The 20,361-nt window shown below is 37.6% G+C and overlaps 1 protein-coding gene across 1 annotated transcript in view; it reads right to left on the minus strand.

Annotated features, from left to right (window-relative positions):
• Positions 1 to 7,987: 7,987 nt before the first annotated feature.
• The window catches only part of PGM2 (phosphoglucomutase 2), a 31,116-nt gene continuing 18,742 nt past the window's right edge, over positions 7,988 to 20,361 (minus strand). The window contains exons 9-14 of the mRNA XM_045019434.1: positions 16,541 to 16,721; positions 16,354 to 16,447; positions 15,237 to 15,366; positions 12,418 to 12,607; positions 11,610 to 11,743; positions 7,988 to 9,740 (exon numbers count right to left, since the gene is read on the minus strand). Of these exons, the coding sequence (XP_044875369.1) occupies positions 9,638 to 9,740; positions 11,610 to 11,743; positions 12,418 to 12,607; positions 15,237 to 15,366; positions 16,354 to 16,447; positions 16,541 to 16,721 (832 nt within the window). The 3' untranslated portion in view covers positions 7,988 to 9,637. The remainder of the gene's footprint in view (positions 9,741 to 11,609; positions 11,744 to 12,417; positions 12,608 to 15,236; positions 15,367 to 16,353; positions 16,448 to 16,540; positions 16,722 to 20,361) is intronic.

Consider the following 20,361-nt stretch of genomic DNA (forward strand, 5'->3'; position numbering starts at 1 on the left):
CTCCCTGATTGATCTAACCTCGTTATCTCTAGCTTGCTTCTTGCTTGCTTATATTTACCTGCCCCTGGAAATTTCCACTACTTGCATCCGAAGAAGTGGGTATTCACCCACGAAAGCTCATGCTGCAAAAACATCTGTTAGTCTATAAGGTGCCACAGGATTCTTTGCTGCTTCTGCAGAACCAGACTAACACGGCTACCCCTCTGATACTTGATACTAAAACTGGGACATTGTGCATCTGAAAATACAGTAATTAGCCATGGTGAGACACGCCTTGCTCAGCTATAGCTTGATAAAGGTTCTGATGAGATTCCACTGGGCTTTGCAAAGAAGGCTTCAACAGTTCTAGTATGGGACCGTATTGATTTTGGAGAAGAAACCCTATCTGGATATTGTAGAGCCACATCACTGAATCAACCCCAACATCAAGGAGAGCACCACTGCCAAAAGGTGTATATCGTTCTCTTAAAGCACCCCGTAGATTTGTGGTAAAGCAGTACCATCAGAACAAGAGGCAAAGTCCACAAGGCTTGAGTCATAATACACATGCCCCATTAAAAGCTGACAGTTACAGATCAAACCTGGAACCTGTATTAAGAAATGAACTGGCATATATTTGTATGAAGGCTCTCAATGCTGACTCATGTACACTTCCTGGAGGGACATGTTTTCATACTTCTCTTCAGCATGACTGTGCTCTTGAGAAATCAGCTACCCCTTACCTTCCAGTTATTCAGGCATCACCAAACAAATGTCTACTGTCTACACAGTTCTGAAATGAAGTCCTGTATAGCTGATAGCTGAAATTAATTATGTAGTCTTGGTCTTTGACCAAGCAATGTATACAAAAGCACAAGTCCAATGCAAAGAAGATGACTACACAAGACATTTGATAGTGTGGCTAGGCAAATTGTATAGCTGCATGTCATTTCTAGGTGCCCTTGGAAAAGGATTTGTGGATGCAGAACTTTGTGGCAATCTTGATAGAGTCAGAAGTTGCTGCCCAAGGATCAGAGTGTTCCAAGAGGACAGTGTTATAATTGCAGCATGAGAGCACACACACTTCTGTATGAAAACATGCAGCATCTGATTCCAGACTTAAATTATTTCCCATGGACAAAGCAGATAAGTACCTAGAAGTCATTAAAAGAAAATGAAACTAGCATTCCCTGTTGACTTGTTTGATGTTCTGTGTAGAGCGGATGGTGACCAATGTAGTCATTTAATATGAAGACTTTGTCCAGAGAAAGAGCAAAGAGAACCCAATGTTTGCCTTCTGGAGCTCTTACATAAACCTGGTGCAAATCTTGCTCCCTTTTGTGAGAGCAACCCAAGCGTCTGACTGGGAGTTGCATCTTTCAGTTATACGCTTCATGAAGCCCTGGTTCTTCTCTTACAATCAGACAAACTATACCAGGTATCGTCTATCAGATTGACTGGAAATGGAGAAACTGCCCATCACACACTCAGAATGTTAGACAGAACTCAGCGCTTGAGGACAGTGGACAGCCCAACATCAAAGTGGACCTGGGTTCTCTTAAATCGCATGTGACCAGACAGTTGAATAAACCTACAATAAAGTCTCAAAAGCAAAAGGTGGTTTGATTGGGTTGACACAAAGCCATTCAGCAATTTATCGTTGGATCTTGTCACAACATAAAAGAGCTGCTATGACGAGATAGCGTGAAGTGATGGCAGGCATGACTCCAGAGGCATGGAAAAAGAAAGATCTTGTCAGCACAAAAATTCAGGATGATGAGACAGCTATAATGAGCATTCTGTGCACTATGGAATGCATGATCAATCCTTTTGATGCTCAAGATGGACTAGTGTCTTTAAGTGTTGTAGCCACTAGTGAGATTACAAATTACATGGTTGCTGCTCAAGAGAGAGGTAAAATTGCACTGATGGACTTCTTGAACCAGCGTCTGCTTTCTGCTACTCAGAACATTTTTTTTCTCCCATCAAAAGCCAGAAAACTTTCAGTGATCAAGTCAAACCAAAAGCAAAAAGTACCTGGAAAAGACATGATCCTTCATAACAACAAGAAACTCTTTCTTTTTTCAAGACTTCTTGTATGATCTCAGGGAAATCTTGAACCACTCTTTGGGAGCAGTTTCCTACCCTCTTGCTATTGCTGATGATATTCTGGCAAAGACCAACAAGTCATCTCTGCTCTATTTTCTTCAATACAAAGGTGGAGAACACCTTATTGACCATGTTCCAGAGAATGATGCAATAATCTTTGCTGGAGTGGCTGTCATCAAAACACTATGTGATGATCCTTCAGATACCATTTTAGTGTACGTTCTTGAAAGCTCAGTCAGGTACTAGTCATCTGGACTTTGTCACAAATAAAATGTATTTTACTCAGGGAATAAGCACTAAAGTGCAACAGCCATACACAACTCAAAATGAACACTGGATTTGAATAGGAAAATAAAATTCTGATTTATATGAATGATTACATCAATTCATACCAATCCAGAAAAACTGTAACTCATAAATATTTAATAAATGTCATGTAAAGGAGATTCCAGTAAAGAAGTTTTACTTTTTCAGTGCTATTGCTGAGGAAAAAGGGCTGGTTGGCAAGGAAAATAGTAACATTTTAGGTATTACATTTTTCTATGTAATCAGACACACTAAATGTATCATTTCAAGTAGTTAAGTTGACGTACAAATACTTTTCTTGAAGGTAAATAACATAATCCAGCCTACAATGAAAGGTGAGTATTGCTGAGAAAAACAAGTTATGGAGATGGGTAATACCGTGACTTATTCTTACTACCTAGAGACAGACATGTAATTTATTGCACATATCTCAGACTGATCATTGTAGAAAATACTGATGCATTAAATCTAGTCGGGCAAGAATTTTTAGTTCCCTAGCACATTTTATTGTCCATTAATACTAAAAAATAGGGCTGTCGATTAATCACAGTTAACCCATGCAATTAACTAAAAAAATTAATTAAAAATTAATCACAATTAATTGCAGTTTTAATTGCACTGTTAAACAATAGAATACCAATTGATATTTAAATATTTTTTGTTTTTCTACATTTTCAAATATTGATTTCAATTACAACAGAATACAAAGTATACACTGATCACTTTATATTTTATTACAAATATTTGCACTGTAAAACTGATAAAAGAAATAGTATTTTTCAGTTCACCTCATACAAGTACTGTAGTGTAATCTCTTTATAGTGAAAATGCAACTTACAAATGTAGATTTTTTTGTTACATTACTGCACTCCATAAAAAAAAAGCAAAACTTTACAGCCTAAAAGTCCACTCAGTCCTACTTCTTGTTCAGCCAATTGCTAAGACAAACAAGTTTGTTTACATTTACAGGAGATAATGCTGCCTACTTGTTATTTACAATGTCACCAGAAAGTGAGAACAAGTGTTTGAATGTGACTTTTGTAGCTGGCATTGCAAGATATTTAAGTGCCAGATGTGCTAAAGATTCATATGCCCCTTCATGCTTCGGCCACCATTCCAGGGTACATGCAGAAACTACAGAACCCAAACCACCAAAAAAGAAAATCAACCTTCTGCTGGTGGCATCCGACTCAGATGATGAAAATGAATATGCATCGGTCCGCACTGCTTTCGATTGTTTTCGAGCAGAACCTGTAATCAGCATGGATGCATGTCTTCTGGAATGGTGGATGAAGCATAAAGGGACATAGGAATCTTTAGCGCATCTGGCATGTAAATGTCTTGCAACGAAGCTGCAACAGTGACATACGAATGCCTGTTCTCACTTTCAGGTGACATTGTGAACAAGGAGGAGGCAGTATTATCTCCTGGAAATGTAAACAAACTTGTTTGTCTGAGCAAGTGGCTGAACAAGAAGTAGGATTGAGTGTACTTGTAGGCTCTAAAGTTTTACTTTGTTTTAAATGCAGATTTTTGGACATAATTCTACATATGCTAGTTTAACTGTCATAATAAGGAGATTGCACTACAGTAGTTCTATTAGGTAAAATGAAAAATACTATTTTTTACAGTGCAATTATTTGTAATAAAAAATAAATATAAAGTGAACACTGTACACTTTGTATTCTGGGTTGTAAGTGAAATCAGTGTATTTAAAAATGTAGAAATCACCCAAAAATATTTAAATAAATGGTATTCTATTATTGTTTAACAATGTGGTTAATCACGATTAATTTTTTTAAATCATGATTTTTTTTAATCACTTGAAATCCTTATTAAAAAATAAAAATTTTCACCCCATTTGCAATATTTTTTCTTGTATATGACTTAAGATCTTCATTAATATTTGCCCTATAAAGACCCAGATCAGACAAAAATGATTGAAATGTATTCAACATATATTAAAGACAAAATTGAATGGATTGAAGTTATGGACAAAACCCTTTGTCTGGATGGTTTCAAAATTGGTAAATTTGGATGTGCTGTGACAGAAAACTGCAGGGTTTCTTGTGGAGAACTTTTAACACAAGATCTCTCAGGTTATTGGCTATATAAACCTGCAGAGAGTAACAAAACTCATTTTCTAAGTACTATAGACCTCGCCATGCAGCCTATCAGCTAAATTGTTCGGTCCACCAGGTATTTGGGTTTCTTTTGCAAGTTGTTTTGAGATTAGGTTCAAATATGGAGAGTTTAATGTTTTTTAAAATACAGATTGCTCAGAAAATTCCAGTTTAATTGAAGTTAGAAAATTATGATCCCACTATCTAGTACTCACATGGCACACGTCACTGTAGATATGTCTTCATTAGAGTTAACTCAGGTAGGGTGACCAGATAGCAAGTGTGAAAAATTGGGACAGGGTGTTGGGGGTAATAGGAGCCCATATTAAAAAGAAGCCCCAAATAGTGGGACTGTCCCTGTAAAATCAGGACATCTGGTCACTCTAAACTCAGGTGATCAGCATCTGAACCTGAGCACCTGAGTAAACTTAATCCGGGTGTGAGCAGCCACACTGCAAAGCTATCCCCAAGTTATTGTGTCCTCACTGGTGCTTTACTCACCGATATGAGTTGCTAAGCCACTCTGATTCTCTCAGTGAATGGTGGGAGAACTCATCTGTTCTTTTATCTGCCTCTGATCGCAATCTCCAGAGGGAAGTAAATTCTGAATCATTTTTGCCAGAATTTGCTTAATCCTGGGGCTCATGAAAATAATCCTGAAGACAGAATTCAGATTTTGGCCTGGGTCAGATTTCAGTGACTAGCAGGTTCATTTTGTTTGCTTTAACTCCCCCAAAATGGATAGCCACTCTTCTAAAAAGTCTGGAAGCCCATTCCCATTTCAAGTTACACAAGATGAACACTGAACTCAACTGGTAATACACTCAGCATACTTCCAGGAACAATATGTCAGCAAGGAGTAGTTTTATTTTGTTTGGACCTTAGTGTTGCCTCCATTTCTCACAATAAACTATTTGGTATCAATGGGAAACAAATTAATAGGTTTTCCAACCCGCACATTCATCTCTACACAAATGGATTGGTGGAATGATGGATTTATCAGACTAAAGGGGAATATTTGGTAGGAGCCGCTAATCATACTGATAGTATGAAATTGTGGTCTAATAAAACATTAAAAATCCACCAACCCCCCCCAATCAACCCAGGAACTAGCCATTTAAATCTGGTCACCTTCTCCCATATCTAGAATGGAGAGGGATTCTGAAAACTTTTTGACTTAAATAGGCAGTATTCAAGGGGCAAAGACTTCCAGCCTCTTCACATCTAAATTATAGGTTATGGTAAACAGGAAAGTATATGTGGAAGTGATGCTGCTTGCACCAAAAAATCTAGAGGGTGGAATGAAGATAAAAACAGCCCCAAAAAGTCCAACATACTTACCCGGCTAAAGGCTACTAAACTGTTCAATCCATTGTGAATCTGTTTTTTTCCCCTCTCCAGTTATGCTGAGTTTAGATTGAAACCCAAAGTTCCATATTTTTAAAAAATTCAGATTGGTCAAAATTCCAGTCTCACTGAAGTTAAAACATTGATCCCACTGTTTGGTAGTCAGATAGTCCATGTTATATTTGAGCACCCACTGTAGTTAATCAATGGCTGTTTTTAGTAACACTAGAAATTGAAGATGTGTACCATCTTTGGCTATGAAGTTAAATCTATCTTCATTCTTGCTCCTTTCCAAAGTATTTAGTAGAATGTCATGATTTACAACCATTTCTATGTATTTGTAATAAACTGTAGGAGATACTTTTACCAAGTGGCTACATGACTAGACAACCATCTTAACATACCTTTTAGAACTGCTGTTTACATATATAGGTTATAATTTTAAGAGTTCTGTGAAAGTCCAAAGGAAACTATTTTTGGGTGAGTTACAGCAGTAAATAGATGTAAATTACAATTACACATAGGAACTGACAGATGGAATCAGACCAGTGGTCCATCTAGTTCAGTAGCCTGTCTCCAGCAATGGCTAGTACTGGTTGCAAGAAATCTTTTTATGGACCCATGTGAAATAATTTTCCCATAGGACAAACTTCTTAATCATCAGTTAATAGTTGGCTTATGCCTTGATGCATAAGGGCTTATATCCATTACTTTATCCTAACTACCATAGATATATCTGCTGATGTTTAGGTCTCCTTTTCTGAAACTCAGTAAGCGCTTGGTCTCTATGACTCAAGCTTTAAGGCCAGAAGACACCAGGATCATCTAGTCTGGCCTCCTGCACATCACAGGCCACAGAACCTAACCCACTCACTCCTGGAGTAGGCCCATTACTTTTGGCTGAAGTTACTGAAGTTCTCAAATCTTGATTTAAAAAAGTCTTTAACTTATCGAGAACCCACTGTTTATTCTAGTTCAAACCAGAAAGTGACCCAGGCCCCACATGGCAGAGGAAGACAAAAAACCTCTAGTATCTCTGCGGATCTGGCTTAGGGGAAAATTCCTTCCAAACCCCATATATGGTGATCAGTTAGACCCTGAGCATGTGGGCGAGACCCTCAAGTTAGAAAACTGGGATAGAATTCACTGTAGTAATTCAAAGTACTCCCCCTTCTTGTGTCCTATCTCTAGCTGTCATTCTTAGCAGTATTTTTATCCCTTTTTTTGGCATCTGATCATATTATGAGATTCACTGAGCCAACCAAAATGACTCCCATTAAAATTCAGTCCTTTTAACCATTTACCAAGTTGAAAATTGACTGATTATTCCCATTGTGTTTTCTGTCTTTCACTTTGTGGCCATCATTTCTTATAGGATTTTAATTGTTATACAGAGTAAGCATTTCTGCTTCTCACAGCTTGTAGCAGCTAAGCGCCTCATTGGGCTATCTTTGGCACACCCACCATACTCACTATTGCCTCTTTAATTCTACATGCTGTCAAGAAGATCCATATGTAGTCTGATACAGCCTTCAATTGTTTGAATTAAAAAGTAATGTGCTAGTTTTAACAAATATGTTCTGTTGCCATTTTCATAAAAGCTCCACCATATAGGGTATATTTTTTGTTTGGTTAACTGCTTCTTAATTACACTTAATTGTCTTGGTGGTTTGTAAAAGTCACATTTCTGAAAACGTACAGAACAGTGACAGCCAGGCAGCAGTAGCGCTGTACCCTTTTTTGAAGGTTACACAAATCATCAGGTTTTATTGTTTAGAATAATCCTTGCTCTAAAGTTAAGGTGACTGAAGCAAATTAATTCTTACTGCACTTCTCTGGATTCTAGAAGCATTGAAATAAGGAGTAAGACATCAGGGCTTTGCTATCAAATTTCCATTGAAGACTATGAAGATATCATCTGCAATAGGATATTACTTTACTTACAATGTAACTGTCTAGATATAAACATTCTGTGTTGTCACAGCCTAATATCTTGTGTACAGCCTAACATTTTCCCTTGCGTCAAAATAAAATCCTAGCAACTACCCATATATGGAGTAAGATCAGTAGTATTTATTTTACACTACCCTATTTTTTCCATTTTACCACTTGTTTACAAAGGAAACCATTGGAATACAGGAATCTCACTTTAAAAGGAATTATATTTTGCTTTCAAGATTCAATTCAGGTTTACACTTTGCCAAATACATTTTAGCACAATAAAACAAACACACAAGAATGCTGAGTTACAGACTAACATTAATATGGCATTTACAATAAACACACATTATATGGTCCTCAGTGAAATATATTCATAATTCCAGACTGCAGTGTGTCCTTCCCATGGTTTTCAATAAGTTAGAGTTGTCCTTGCATTTCATTTTCAGAAGATAACTACAGGGGCAATGAAAAGCAATATGCATGGAATTTCTGTACAAAGTGAAACATCCTAAGTCTCACGGAAGTCAATAGCAAACCCCTCCCACTCGTTATCATTAGTAGTATTTAATAAGTAATTATGGGCCCAGTCAAAGATCAGGGCTGCATCACATGATGCACTATATAAATACATACCAAGAAGCCAGTCTCTGCCCAGCATGATATTAAGTGTCTTTAGAGAAAGACACAGGGCTGGCATGCTCAACTCCAACCCAAGATGCTGCATTTCCTCTTCCCCTGCCTGAAAGATGATGTATTTTCATAGACACCCTGGCAATAGAAAACCAATGTCCATTCTGGCCTGCTTCATTGACTAATTTATGATGACTAGCATATATGTAGTAATACATATTACCTGCTCCATATTTTTATATACATTAGTATGCATTAAACACCAACAACATTAAGCACAAATATTGTAATAGTGATGTAGCCTAAAACCAGCCTACACCATAATACCATTACATCAGCAAATGGAAGAAGTTAACATTTGACATAAGCATCTAAGAAACTTGTCAAAATCAAGATACATTCATTCTATGTCTTAGTACAAGCTAGGGGAGGCACCTTCATGGACCAATATCTAGAATGCTAGTATCTAGAACAACAAGTTAGGGAGCTGGACCAAACTGATGGGTTGGATTTTAGTGACATGTAAAGAGATATACAACTTGTATTATGTATAAATAATACCAGATGAAATGTGTAACTTGGAGAGCACTCCTTCTGTGTAAGGTGAATGTAACATCACAGCATCACATGGCTTCCCATAGACTGGTATTGTATATAAACATTACTCCTGTACCATATTATTATTGTCTTATAGCAGTAAAACATGTCCACATGGTTCATTATTAAATAAAGTGTGGCGTCCTACCCCAATTTTACCAAAATTATCCACAGATTTCCAGTGCCCCTTAGTTACACAACTAGCCTGCCTTGCAAAAATAAAACTAGACATTCATGCAGCGCTATCCAGTTCCCACATAATCAAAAACTTGGTCATTACTTTGCTATCAAATTAGGCTACATACATGTAAAAAGCAGACTGCATTTACAGACATTAAGGCAAGGCAAGTACAATAAAATATTTTATTAGAACAAGACTTGATTATTGAAACGTATTTGCACTGTATCAGACAATTTTTGGTTGCTAGTTTTTATAAGAAATCCCTTGATTTACCCAGATAAAATAAGACATTAGACCAAAGAGGATGTGGAACACATATTGGTAAGAATATATATTTTAATAATTTTTTTTTGGTCCTTAAAAATCCCTACTTTTTAAATAGTGTAGGGTTTTGCCCACAACATGCTGCAAAGAAGGCACATGTTTACTCTGCCTTGGGCTGCAGTTTATTTTTTTCTGGTTGAAAGAAATACTCTTCGATAGCACTGACCAGCTCATCTAATTCCTTCTTCAGTTGGTCAGGGTCACTAAGGAAAAAAAAGGAAAAATCAAGTAAACAAAACCAAAAAAATCAAAGTAAAGCAGCAAAAAAGGCTAGAAGAAAAGGAAAAAAAAGTCTGTATTCTGAGGGTTTGTCAAGACAGTTAGTGCATGGCAAGTAAATTACAGTACACTAGCAGTCCATGTGGACCCTGCTACTGCATGATAAAAGTTCCCCAGTGTGCACTGATTTATATCCCAGCTTGCCCAAGCACTGTTAGTCTAGACTAGCCCTCAGTCTGATGTGTGATGTTTTAACCACACATTTTCTATTAATGCTAGTAAAATTGCGCACTTGATTTCTTAGAACCACATGTGGGACTACGGCAGTGTTTAGCTCTAATCTTTGTGTATCAAGGAGCTGAATTTACATGTTTGTCCATGTTTTTCAAAATATAACTTGATATATGACAACAGCTGATTTAAGCTTCAAATCTTTCCTATTTCATCCCTACTTCATATGTTTAGCAACATTTAGATCTTGTATCACATTTTCTTTCATTCATGATAAGGCATAAATACCATTAGCCTTATTTAACAAAAGTTAAAATATTTTAAAAATATGCTATAAAAACATATTTGTATTTTTTAATCCATCCGTCGCCTCTCATCTTAGATAGTAAGCTCAAGGACTGTCTTTTTCAGATATTGTTATATACAGTCTATCACAATGAGATTGGGAGCTTTAGGCAAATATTACCATCAATATTCAACATTAAATATTTAAAGATAAATTTTGATAAGCAATTCATAGACAGTGTTTTCTGTTTTGTATTTGAGTTAGTTGTTAGTGTCCAAAATCTTCAATTATCACTATAGCTTAGCAATCAAAAAGTTATGGATACAGAAAAAGGAAGAAATGCAAGCTTCTCCACAATACTCCATTAATGTGCTTCAGCCAAAATTGCACATTGATATGGCAGTCTCCATTTCTATTCAATTCCTGACTTCTAATGAAACTTCCAAAAAGTGTTGTCTTTTTGTTTTGTGGAGACCAACTGAGCCACCAATTCATTTCACACAGAGCATGGTTCAGACACTACCAATCTGGGCTAGATCTGAATGACTAACTTAAAAGTAAAATACTACATATGCTAATTGTCAAAATTAGAAGGCACATTTCCCCTCCTCCCTTTTAAAAACAGAGAAGGAGGGTGCTTTGAGATTTGAAGTTTCTTGCTTTGATGATGGTAGGTTATACTAATTACAGTGCTGCACTTAGAATGTTACTTGTGATATACTCTTAATTTATCTTAAGAAAGCCTAAAGCATACAGACATGTGCCAGTGTTTAGCATTTGTACATCTACATAAATGTGTCCTTGGTTGAAAGAGGAGAGGAAAGAGAACAGAGATTCTGATGAGGGATCCAGAAGACCCACCACATAATTAAGAATATGTTCTTTGAAAAAAACTCTCCAAATTGTTTACATTTATGAAAGTGGGCCAAATTCATCCTGGTGTCAAACAAATGGGATAAATACCAAGATGTTATTTGACAAGGCTACTTGAGTCAAAGGAGTAAGTATAATATTTCAGTAATTAGAAGTCTTGATAATATTAACTTTGAAACAAAAAAAAAAAAAAGAAGATTTGAGAAAGGAAGCAGTCCTTTCAAGGTATCTTGGAATATTTTAATACAATTTTAAAATGGTATCAAGTTGAGGGCCCCTTCCTGCTCCTACGGAAGTCAAGACAACGTTCAATGAAACTTCAGTGACAGCAAGAATTGGCCATTAATTGTGCGGAATTAAAGCTTGGAACACTTTCTTTTGCTGAAGAGTGCAATTATTAAAATTATATTAAAATAGGCCTTTAAAAAAAACCTGAATTTAAATCTTAAAAGCAACATAATACCTGTTTCCAGGAGGCGCACAGAGTTCAGCATAGTATTTGATTTTTGGTTCTGTCCCACTGGTCCTCATAGTAGCCACCCCTCCATTAGCAAAAGTAAATGTTATCATCTGGCTACTTTTACTGGTAGGAAGCACCTAGAAATACATACATACACATCATAGAATAGCTTCCTTAAAACTTCACTACTTAAATATATACAAATGAGTTTTAGATGCAAGGAAAAAACCCAACAACTTGTATTCAGTACCAAATACACCAACCTATTTTATTTTGGTCTCCCAACTTCAACAGACATGTTAGAGTTAGTCACAATCTTACCCTCAACCTAGGATTTGAAAAGTGAAGCCATGTCATGGCTTGTGAGTCACTACTAGATAACACATCTTGAAATCTTGTAAGATTTTGGTAGCATATAGAAAAAGCTACAGAAAGCATGGGCTCAGTGACTATCAAAAGAAGAAAAAAAATACATATCACCCTTGATTCTAAAAGAAGGCTAAAGAACCCAAAGCTTCACATCTGAATAGATATTTTACATTTCTTATATCAATGCAGAGGGGAAAGATAATCCTTTCAAGCAGTAGGAAAAAAACAGAGAAAAACTTGAAGCTGTAGTAAATAGCACAATCCTCCAAGTTTCCTCAGCTGACTCTGCCATTTTATGCAGCTTGGACAAGATCACAAAGTATGGCTACAAGAATCTGTGTGGTTTTTAGTTGGTATTTTCACTTTTCTCTGTGTTAAGTATATTGTTAATCATATGACTATAAAACTTGATCTATCGTTATTTTTTAAAAAGGATACTTACCGCCTTTTGATCAGGCTGGCTGCTATCGTAGCCAGTAGTAAGATCCCTTACTCCAGAAACTTTAAATTTGCCACATGATTTTGGGTACGTGTTCTTTCCATCATAATTTCTAAGATTCTCAAATAGCTCTTTAATAGTTTTAGGATCATGGCAGATAAAATATGAAGCTTTAGTAATGTGGTAGCCATACCTGTTAAGAAAAAATATAATGATTTGAGAACAGATTGTGTATACCTTCTCGTTGTGATACAAAACACACCATGATACATGTGTGTTTATAATGCATCTAGGTCAAGGGTTCTCAACCTTGTTCTTTCTGAGGTCCCTCAACATGCTATAAAAACTTTACACCCCACCTGTGCCATAACAATTGCATATAAAAGCCAGGGCCAGTGTTAAGGGGTAGCAAGCAGTGCAGAAGATCCTACAATACAAGATGACCAGTAACTGTTGGCCTATGCCTTGTTTATGTAATCATATACCATGTATCTGCAAAACTTTCAGTAACACACAGGTCTTACAGGCATGAAACAACATTATATAAAGACAGGGGCCAGTCCTGTGTGTAACATGAGCTCTAGTCTCCCATCAAGCACATCTCTTCGGCATTAATGGGAAATACACATACACCAGGAGCTGAATGGACCCACCTAAGTTTAGAGTGTTGTGACTGTGTTGGTCCCAGGATATTAGAGAGACAAGGTAGGTGAGATAATATATTTTATTGGACTAGCTTCTGTTGGTTAAAGAAACGCCTTGTTTACATATCTTGTGATGCATGTAGAAGATCCCTGGGGTGGATTCATGGGGGATGAGGCTGTACCATTTCCCAAGATACACAAACCTTCAAAAGATGAGTCTAGGAGCTTAAATTCACAACTTTGCTAGACACTAAAAATCATGGTCTTAAAAAAGACTGGATTTATGACGTATTACAGCAAACTGTAAGGTTTCAGAGTAAGTAACCCACTAACCCTTCCTTTTTTGTCCTATGACTTGCAGGGGTGTTAATGGGCCATTTCACCTTGAATGGCCCTTAGAATGTGTGTTAATTTCTTATGCTAACCAATCTGTTTCACCTTGTATGCCTCCAGCTTCCATCCCGGTCACACCACACGATCCATTGTCTACAGCCAAGCTCTAAGATACAACCGTATTTGCTCCAATCCCTCAGACAGAGATAAACACCTACAAGATCTCTATCAAGCACTCTTAAAACTACAATACCCACCTACTGAAGTGAAAAAACAGATTGACAGAGCCAGAAGAGTACCCAGAAGCCACCTACTACAGGACAGGCCTAAAAAAGAAAATAACAGAACACCACTAGCCATCACCTACAGCCCCCAACTAAAACCTCTCCAGCGCATCATCAAAGATTTACAACCTATCCTTAAAGATGATCCCTCACTCTCACAGATCTTGGGAGACAGGCCAGTCCTCGCTTATAGACAGCCTCCCAACCTGAAGCAAATACTCACCAGCAACCACACACCATACAACATAAACACTAACCCAGGAACCTATCCTTGCAACAAAGCCCGATGCCAGCTCTGTCCACATATCCATTCAAGTGACACCATCATAGGACCTAATCACATCAGACACGCCATCAGGGGCTCGTACACCTGCACATCTAGCAACGTGATATATGCCATCATGTGCCAGCAATGCCACTCTGCCATGTACATTGGCCAAACTGGACAGTCTCTACGCAAAAGAATAAATGGACACAAATCTGACATCAGGAATCATAACATTCAAAAACCAGTGGGAGAACACTTCAACCTCTCTAACCACTCAGTGACAGACTTGAAGGTGGCAATTTTGCAACAAAAAAACTTCAAAAACAGACTCCAAAGAGAAACTGCTGAACTTGAATTAATATGCAAACTAGACACAATTAACTGTGGCCTAAACAGAGACTGGGAATGGTTGGGTCATTACACTAATTGAATCTATTTCCCTATGTTAAGTTCTCCTCACACCTTCTATGGGCCATCTTAATTATCACTTCAAAAAGTTTTTTTCCTCCTGCTGACGATAGCTCATCTCAATTGATTAGACTCTTCCTGTTGGTATGCATACTTCCACCTTTTCATGTTCTCTGTATGTATAAATTTCTCCTGTCTGTGTGTTCCATTCTATGCATCCGAAGAAGTGAGCTACAGCTCACGAAAGCTCATGCTAAAATAAATTTGTTAGTCTTTAAGGTGCCACAAATACTCCTGTTCTTCTTGTATTTAAGGGTGACACTGCCACTCCCAGACCTGAAGAGCTTTGTGTAGTTCTAAAGCTTGTGTCTTTCACCAACAGAAGTTGGTCCAATAAACTATAATATCTCACCCACCTTGTCTCTCTCTGGGACCAACACAGCTGCCGCATTGTAAATTCAGGAGGGTCCATTTGGCACCTGGTGTATTTGTAATTCCCATTAATGCCAAAGAGATGTGCTTAATGGGAGAACAGATCTCATGTTTCATACAGAATTGGATCCTGTCTTATAGAATCAATTTTTTCTTGCCTACAAGATTATGTGGTACTTAAAGTGTTACTGAAACAGTTGTATAGCTTGTCACATGAATAAAGACTCAAACTGAACAGTCAGTTGAGGCAACTGTGTATATTCTTAAAAGAGAGAGAGACAGGCACTGAATATCTTAAGCTTTGTTTTTATGAGACAGGGCAACTAGCAAGTAGATAATTATTGTTGCAGAAGTACTTTGCCTCTATATTGTATTACATATTATTCAGTAGCAAGTTAGTAACATATTGGAGATGGAGAACACCCGATAACTAGACAATGAAATTAAACTCACTCATCATAGATAGCTTTCAACTGCTGAGACAAAGACAAATTTTTGGTTGCTAGCCAACTAGACATCTCTGCAGTTATAACAGCAGCACTGACGCCATCTTTGTCCAGGACAACAGGGCTGCACATATATCCTAAACAAAAGAAAGCATATGAAAAGAAACCTGTAATAAAAGAAACTAGAGTATACAGAGAAAACCAGGTTGACAAAGAAATACTGACATGCTACAGAAGAAGTTTTTTTTTGTTTTTTTTTTTTTCAGGAGGTGGTGGGGGGGAGGAGGGATGAAATCAAAGTTTCACAATGGTGAAGCTTAATCACAGAGTTTGGTCCCAAATTTGATTCTTTCCAGTGCCAACGGAACTCCAAAAGTCATTCTTTAACTGGTGTTGGAGTGCTATTCTTAAAAGAAAAAAAAGAAGTAGCGTCCCAAATGTGCCATATTTGTATGTCAATTATTCATAACAATTAGAGTTGGGTTTTTTGTTTGTTTGTTTTTTTAAATTGCCACCCATGGAAACTTGCTTGAACCTCCAATTTCAAGTTAACTTGGCTTCTTCATGGCTCATGCATACTCTGCAATTGGAACTGCATTAACTATTCTAATGATAAATGTACAAACCAGCTCACTACCATATCTGCATCACCTGTGAAGTGCTACAATAAGTAGTAAAAACTTAGTCAACCAGGCAGATATGATACTGAACACTCCTGGGGAGTGAGTGTTGAAATGATAGGTTTTAGAGTAGCAGCCATGTTAGTCTGTATCCACAAAAAGAACAGGAGTTCTTGTGGCACCTTAGAGACTAACAAATTTATTTGTGCATATGCTTTCGTGGGCTACAGCCCACTTCTTCGGAGTGTGTGTGTGTGTGTGTGTGTGTGTGTGTGTGTGTGTGTGTGTGTGCGCTCAATATATGTTCCATTCCATGCATCCGAAGAAGTGGGCTGTAGCCCACGAAAGCTTATGCTCAAATAAATTTGTTAGTCTCTAAGGTGCCACAAGTACTCCTGTTCTTTTTGTTGAAATGATGGCATTTTTACATAGCCACATTCTGGACAGAAGTGATCTTTACTGTTCTACAGTGCACCAGAGCTATCTATACTGTTCATTTCTTACCTATAGCTTCTTCAAATGCAAATAAAACAGTTTTCTCCTGGTCCGTGAGCTGCTTGGCTCTATTTCCCATCCACTTGAAACCTGTCAATGTCTCCTAAAGTGAGATTGCAAGGGAAGAGGGGAGAAAATGTAAGATACATTGCACAGAAAAACAAAACCATGAATAGACTTTTACACAACAGTTTACCTCAAAGTGAAAGCCTTCCTTCAGTGCAATTGCTCTCAAGATTTTGGAAGAGACAGTGCTGGATAACATGTACACATCTTTGATGGCAGTAGAGTCTTGATTCTGATTTTTCCAGCAAGTGAAGATCCACCAGCCTAAAAGAGCTCCCAGCTCATTGCCAGAAAACACTTTCCACTCACCACTGAAAACAAAACAATGCAACCATTATAAAAACAATTTAAAAAAAAAAGACAATACTGGAGAACATTTAATAGTTATTGTGTACAAGAAAATTGCCAGAACAGATGAAGTCATCTAACTGCTGTGAAGGTGAATTTGATTTTCAAAGGACAAATGGGAGTTAGGCATCCAACTCCCACTGAAAAAAATCAATGGGAACTGGGTGTCTATTTCCATTTGAAAATATTCTTTATTTTTTTATCCAACTAAAACAAAACATTCTTCTTGTCATTCCCATTGGCTTCTGTGCCTGTCAAAAGCTGCAACAATTCACTATCCACATTTGATTATACTTTTTCTCCTTAGCTTTAACAGTGGTATTTTTAATTTTAAACTAAGGTATTGTGGTTTTGGAGCATCTACATCATATCTTGATTAAAAAAGACCTCATATTTACAAGCTACAGCACCAACATGACTTAGGGAAAAACCACTTGGTACTAAATGACCATTAATTGAGTGGGTTCAGTGACAGTCTGGGCTACTAATTTTCACTTAATCACAAGTACATTAAGAATGGAAAAGTCTCAAACATAAGGAGAAATATCAAAAAGGTCAAAGCTGACTCAATTATTGGAAGAGCAAGGAAAAAGAAGGGAAAAGCAGAAGAGAAAAGGAGAGAGAAAGTTGTTCAAAAATCTAGTTGTGAAGGGGAACAAAGACATCACTAAAGCTGACATAAATCAAGACCTACAAAAACAGTACCTGTTGTGAAAGAGAAGCAGCCTCAGTCTCTTGCATCTATTGATGCCAACAGGCACAAAGTAATGCCCAGCAACAGTTTAGTGTAATAGCAGATGACAAACTACTTGCGCTCTAACGGGAGTTTCTGTCAAGGAAGAAGTACAGATACTGTAGAAGTCTATTCTTAACATACTAGTTAGTGTACAAACATCTTCAGCAGGAGGAAGAGGACAGGACTCAAAATGCGAGGACTGTGGCTGGCCAAGAGATCAGGAAAGAGAAAGGCACAGAAAAGCAAGTACACACATTGTGTGCTTAATTCAGACCTAGCTCTCATTGCCATAAAAGTGTGCTAAACTACAAGCAGAGTTTCTAATATAGAATATTAAAGTCAGGTTTAAAAAACACCTAAAGATGCATTTGGCACTCTGCTCTAGGTAAATGTCCCCAGCAGAAGCATTTTCTTTTCTCTCAGTGCCAAGGAAGTCTTTTGTGTGTGTTTAACACATGCAACATTTTGCTGGCTGCTTGACTTTGCACCTTCTTCCTAATTAACACATTTGCTTTTTACATTTCATTTTTGCTGGTATGCTAATGGACTTGGAAATTCTGTTCCTGACTGAAATGTACTTCTGATTTAAAACTTCAGTGCACGCATCATTACACAAGAATGGCCCAACAGGATCAGACCAAAGGTCCATCTAGCCCTGTATCCTATCTTTGGACAGTGGCCAATGCCAGGTGCCCCAGAGGGAATGAACAGTACAGGTAACCACCAAGTGATCCATCCCCTGTCGCCCATTCCCAGCTTCTGGTAAACAGAGGCTAAGGACACCATCCCTGCCCATCCTGGCTAATAGCCATTGATGGACCTATCCTCCATGAATTTATCTAGTTCTTTTTTGAACCCTGTTATAGTCTTGGCCTTCACAATATCCTCTGGCAAGGAGTTCCACACGCTGACTGTGAGTTGTGTGAAAAAATACTTCCTTTTGTTTGTTTTAAACCTGTTGCCTATTAATTTCATTTGGTGGCCCCTCATTCTTGTATTATAAGGAGTAAATAACACTTCCTTATTTACTTTCTCCACACCAGTCATGATTTTATAGACCTCTATCATATCCCCCTTAGTTATCTCATTTCCAAGCTGAAAAGTCCCAGACTTATTAATCTCTCCTCAGACCACAGCCATTCCATACCCCTACATTTTTTTTGCCCTTTTCTGAACCTTTTCCAATTCCAATATATCTTTTTTGAGATAGGGTGACCACAGCTACACGCAGTATTCAAGATGTGGGCGTACCATGGATTTATATAGAGGCAATATGATATGATCATTGTTCAAAAAGGGGGGAAAAAAAAGCAAACCTAGGTATGTGTGCTAGCAAACATTAATATCCTGGAACTGACATGGCTACAACTACACAGCATAAAACATTTTAAAGTAAAGGATGACAGGCTTCATCTACATGTCCTTAATGGACCCAGGGGAGAGGGTGCTGATAAGTCCATTCCTCTTTCCAGATACAGAAATGCCTCTCTAATCCACACAGCTGGAGCAAGGAAAAGCCCTTGAGTTGCTGTAGGAATGAAGAGGATCTGAGCTCTTCTGGTGAGCAGGAAGAATACTTGTGCTCTCCTCCTCTTCTTCCGTGGGAGCTTGAGAGCCTGAGTTCATTGGAGTGGTGTAAACTCAAACCTCTCTAATTTCAACAACCACAGGAGGAGATATGGTAAATAGCCCTCTATCAGTGCTTAGCCAGTGTCAAGGATGGGGCCTGAGTTTCAAATCACTCTGATAGCTCATACATAGTGAAATATCACCCATACTGCCCCTGCCCCTGCCAGCAGCAGCAGAACTTAGTTCTGTACTGCAAGGAAATGAAAACGTGAAGTCCACCTTCGGTGCAGGTTTACAGTAGGGCTGTTGATTAATCACAGTTAACTCACACAATTAACTCAAAAAAAATTAATAGAGACTAAAAATATTAATCGCAGTTTTAATCATACTGTTAAACAATAGAATACCAATTGAAATGTATTAAATATTTTTGGATTTTTTCTACATTTTCAAATATATCGATTTCAATTACAACACAGAATACAAAGTATACAGTGCTCAGTTTATATTATTTTTTATTAAAAATATTTGCACTGTAAAAAACAAAAGAAATAGTATTTTTCAATTCACTTCATACAAGTACTGTAGTGCAATCTCTATCATGAAAGTGCAACTTATAAATGTAGATTTTTTGGTAACATAACTGCACTCAAAAACAAAACAATGTAAAACTTTACATTGTTTTGTTTTTGAGTGCAGTCCTAGTTCTCATTCAGCCAATCGCTAAGAAAAACATGTTTGTTTTACATTTACGGGCGATAATGCAACCCACTTCTTAATTACAATGTCACGTGAAAGAGAGAACAGGTGTTTGCGTGGCACTCTTGTAGCCGGTGTCACAAGATATTTATGTGCCAGATGCGTTAAAGATTCATATGCTTCTTCATGCTTCAGCCACCGTTCCAGAAGACATGTTTCCATGCTGATAATGCTCATTAAAAAATGTGTTAATTAAATTTGTGACTGACCTCCCTGGGGGAGAATTGTATGTTGCCTGCTCTGTTTTACCTGCATTCTGCCATATATTTCATGTTATAGCAGTCTCAGATGACCCAGCACATGTTGTTCGTTTTAAGAACACTTTCACTGCAGATTTCACAAAACACAAAGATACCAATGTGAGATTTCTAAAGATAGCTACAGCACTCAACCCAATGTTTAAGAATCTGAAGTGCCTTCCAAAATCTGAGAGGGACGAGGTGTGGAGCAAGCTTTCAGAAGTCTTAAAAGAGCAACATTCCAATGCAGAAACTACAGAACCCAAACCACCCAAAAAGAAAATCAACCTTCTGCTGGTG

This window comes from Mauremys mutica, chromosome 5 (assembly GCF_020497125.1).
Source record: "Mauremys mutica isolate MM-2020 ecotype Southern chromosome 5, ASM2049712v1, whole genome shotgun sequence".
Taxonomy (NCBI): Eukaryota; Metazoa; Chordata; order Testudines; family Geoemydidae; genus Mauremys; species Mauremys mutica.